The sequence below is a fragment of the Rhincodon typus genome, unplaced genomic scaffold (assembly GCF_021869965.1).
Source record: "Rhincodon typus isolate 14 unplaced genomic scaffold, sRhiTyp1.1 hic_rhity00000451, whole genome shotgun sequence".
Classification (NCBI taxonomy): Eukaryota; Metazoa; Chordata; class Chondrichthyes; order Orectolobiformes; family Rhincodontidae; genus Rhincodon; species Rhincodon typus.
The window spans coordinates 65,815-67,519 of NW_025966089.1; the positions used below are offsets into that span (position 1 = coordinate 65,815).

Consider the following 1,705-nt stretch of genomic DNA (forward strand, 5'->3'; position numbering starts at 1 on the left):
TGGCACTCCCTCAGTACTGACCCTCCAACAGTGCGGCACTCCCTCAGCACTGAACCTCCGACAGTGCGGCACTCCCTCAGCACTGACCCTCCGACAGTGTGGCACTCCCTCAGCACTGACCCTCTGACAGTGCGGCGCTCCCTCAGCATTGACAGGATCCACTGACAGTGAAATGCTCCCTCAATACTGACCCACTGAATGTGCATTGCTCCCTCATTGCTGCCCTGGGAATGTTAAACTGCATTTTGTACTCAGGTCTCAGTGGGATTCTTTGGATCTATGACTATCTAGCCCACAGCCTAGAATGATAGCACTTGATTGCAGATGCACAGCTCAATTTGAGAAACATATCTATACCTTTTGTTCCTCAATCCGATTGTAGGCTGTAGTGGTGAAGATGATCATATAGGACAAGTAAATGAAGAACTTGATGTAAAAGATGAAGCTGGCAAAGGTGTTCCACTTGTCCTGTAACAGGTGCTTCAGCGGCTCTAAGTTTAGCATCTCGTGTCGGTTCTGAGAAAATAGAAACAAACCAGTTGGAATAGGTCTTTGATTGGGCAGTGTAGAGGGATCTTTACTCTGTATCTAACCCTGTACTATCCCTGTCCTGGAAGTGTTTGATGGGGGCAGTGTAGAGAGAGCTTTACTCTGTATCTAACCCTGTACTGTCCCTGTCCTGGGAGTGTTTGACGGGGGCAGTGTAGAGGCAGCTTTACTGTGTAGCTAACCCCATGCTATCCCTGTCCTGGCAGTGTTTGATGGGGAACAGTGTAGAGTGAGCTTTACTCTGTATCTAACCCTGTGCTATCCCTGTCCTGGGTATGTTTGATGCACACAATATAGAGGAAGGTTTACTCCGTATCTAACCCTGGGAATATGGTCGATGTTTGACATGTATAGTTAAGGCCAGATCTCTGTTCCATTTGATGCTGTAAACTACATACTGAAAGCAGTGGCTGGGATTTTTCACAGTGTAGCTGTCAGAAATAATGATCATTTATAAATATAAGTTTCGGAATCAGTGATGTTGTAATAAAGGCCATTTCACCCTTCATGGCAGTGCCAGGTTTTTGGAAGAATTCACCAATTATATACCTTCTTCATGGTTTGGCCAATATTTCCTTTCCTGATAATAATCAAGTGAGCTTTTGAATGTAAATGTATCTTCTGGCCATTCCATCAGAACATTGCCAGCTCAGTGTGTTTAAAACTGTCCCCTAATCTCCCTCCTTGGTTTTTCCTTTTCAAAATTATCTTAAACCTATCTCCGATAGACACTAACCCACTGAGCTGACGAGGCAGCACATACCGGAGTCTCACTGCCATAGATGATAATCTCCAACACAGACTTTGCTTCATATGTGTCGAGGGCTGAGAGGTCATACAGCGATGAGTGCACTGGCCCATATGCCCATTCAGTGAATTTCCTGGACAAGAATTGACATTCCTCATCATGGATCTCCCTGCCAATGATGTGTTTCAACACCTGAAAATGACAAAGCGTTGAAAGGAATGCTTAGCAAAGAAGGAGGTGTCTATTAAACATAATGAATCAAACTGTTGGTCATTTCAGTGTCAATACTAACTGAAAGGTCATTGCTAAACGCGTGCCGCACTGTCGGAGAGTCAGTGCTGAGGAATCGCCGCACTGTCAGAGGGTCAGTGCTGAGGGATCGCCGCACTGTCGGAGGGTCAGTGCTGA

The 1,705-nt window shown here is 45.7% G+C and overlaps 1 protein-coding gene across 1 annotated transcript; it reads right to left on the reverse strand.

Annotated features, from left to right (window-relative positions):
• Nucleotides 1–357: 357 nt before the first annotated feature.
• LOC109913102 (transient receptor potential cation channel subfamily V member 1-like) lies at nt 358–1,489 on the reverse strand (the record flags this gene model as incomplete). Its single annotated transcript, XM_048621303.1, has 2 exons — nt 358–516; nt 1,313–1,489. Coding segments are annotated over 2 exons (336 nt in total), but the record flags the coding sequence as incomplete, so codon positions are not given.
• Between the last annotated feature and the right edge of the window lie 216 nt (nt 1,490–1,705).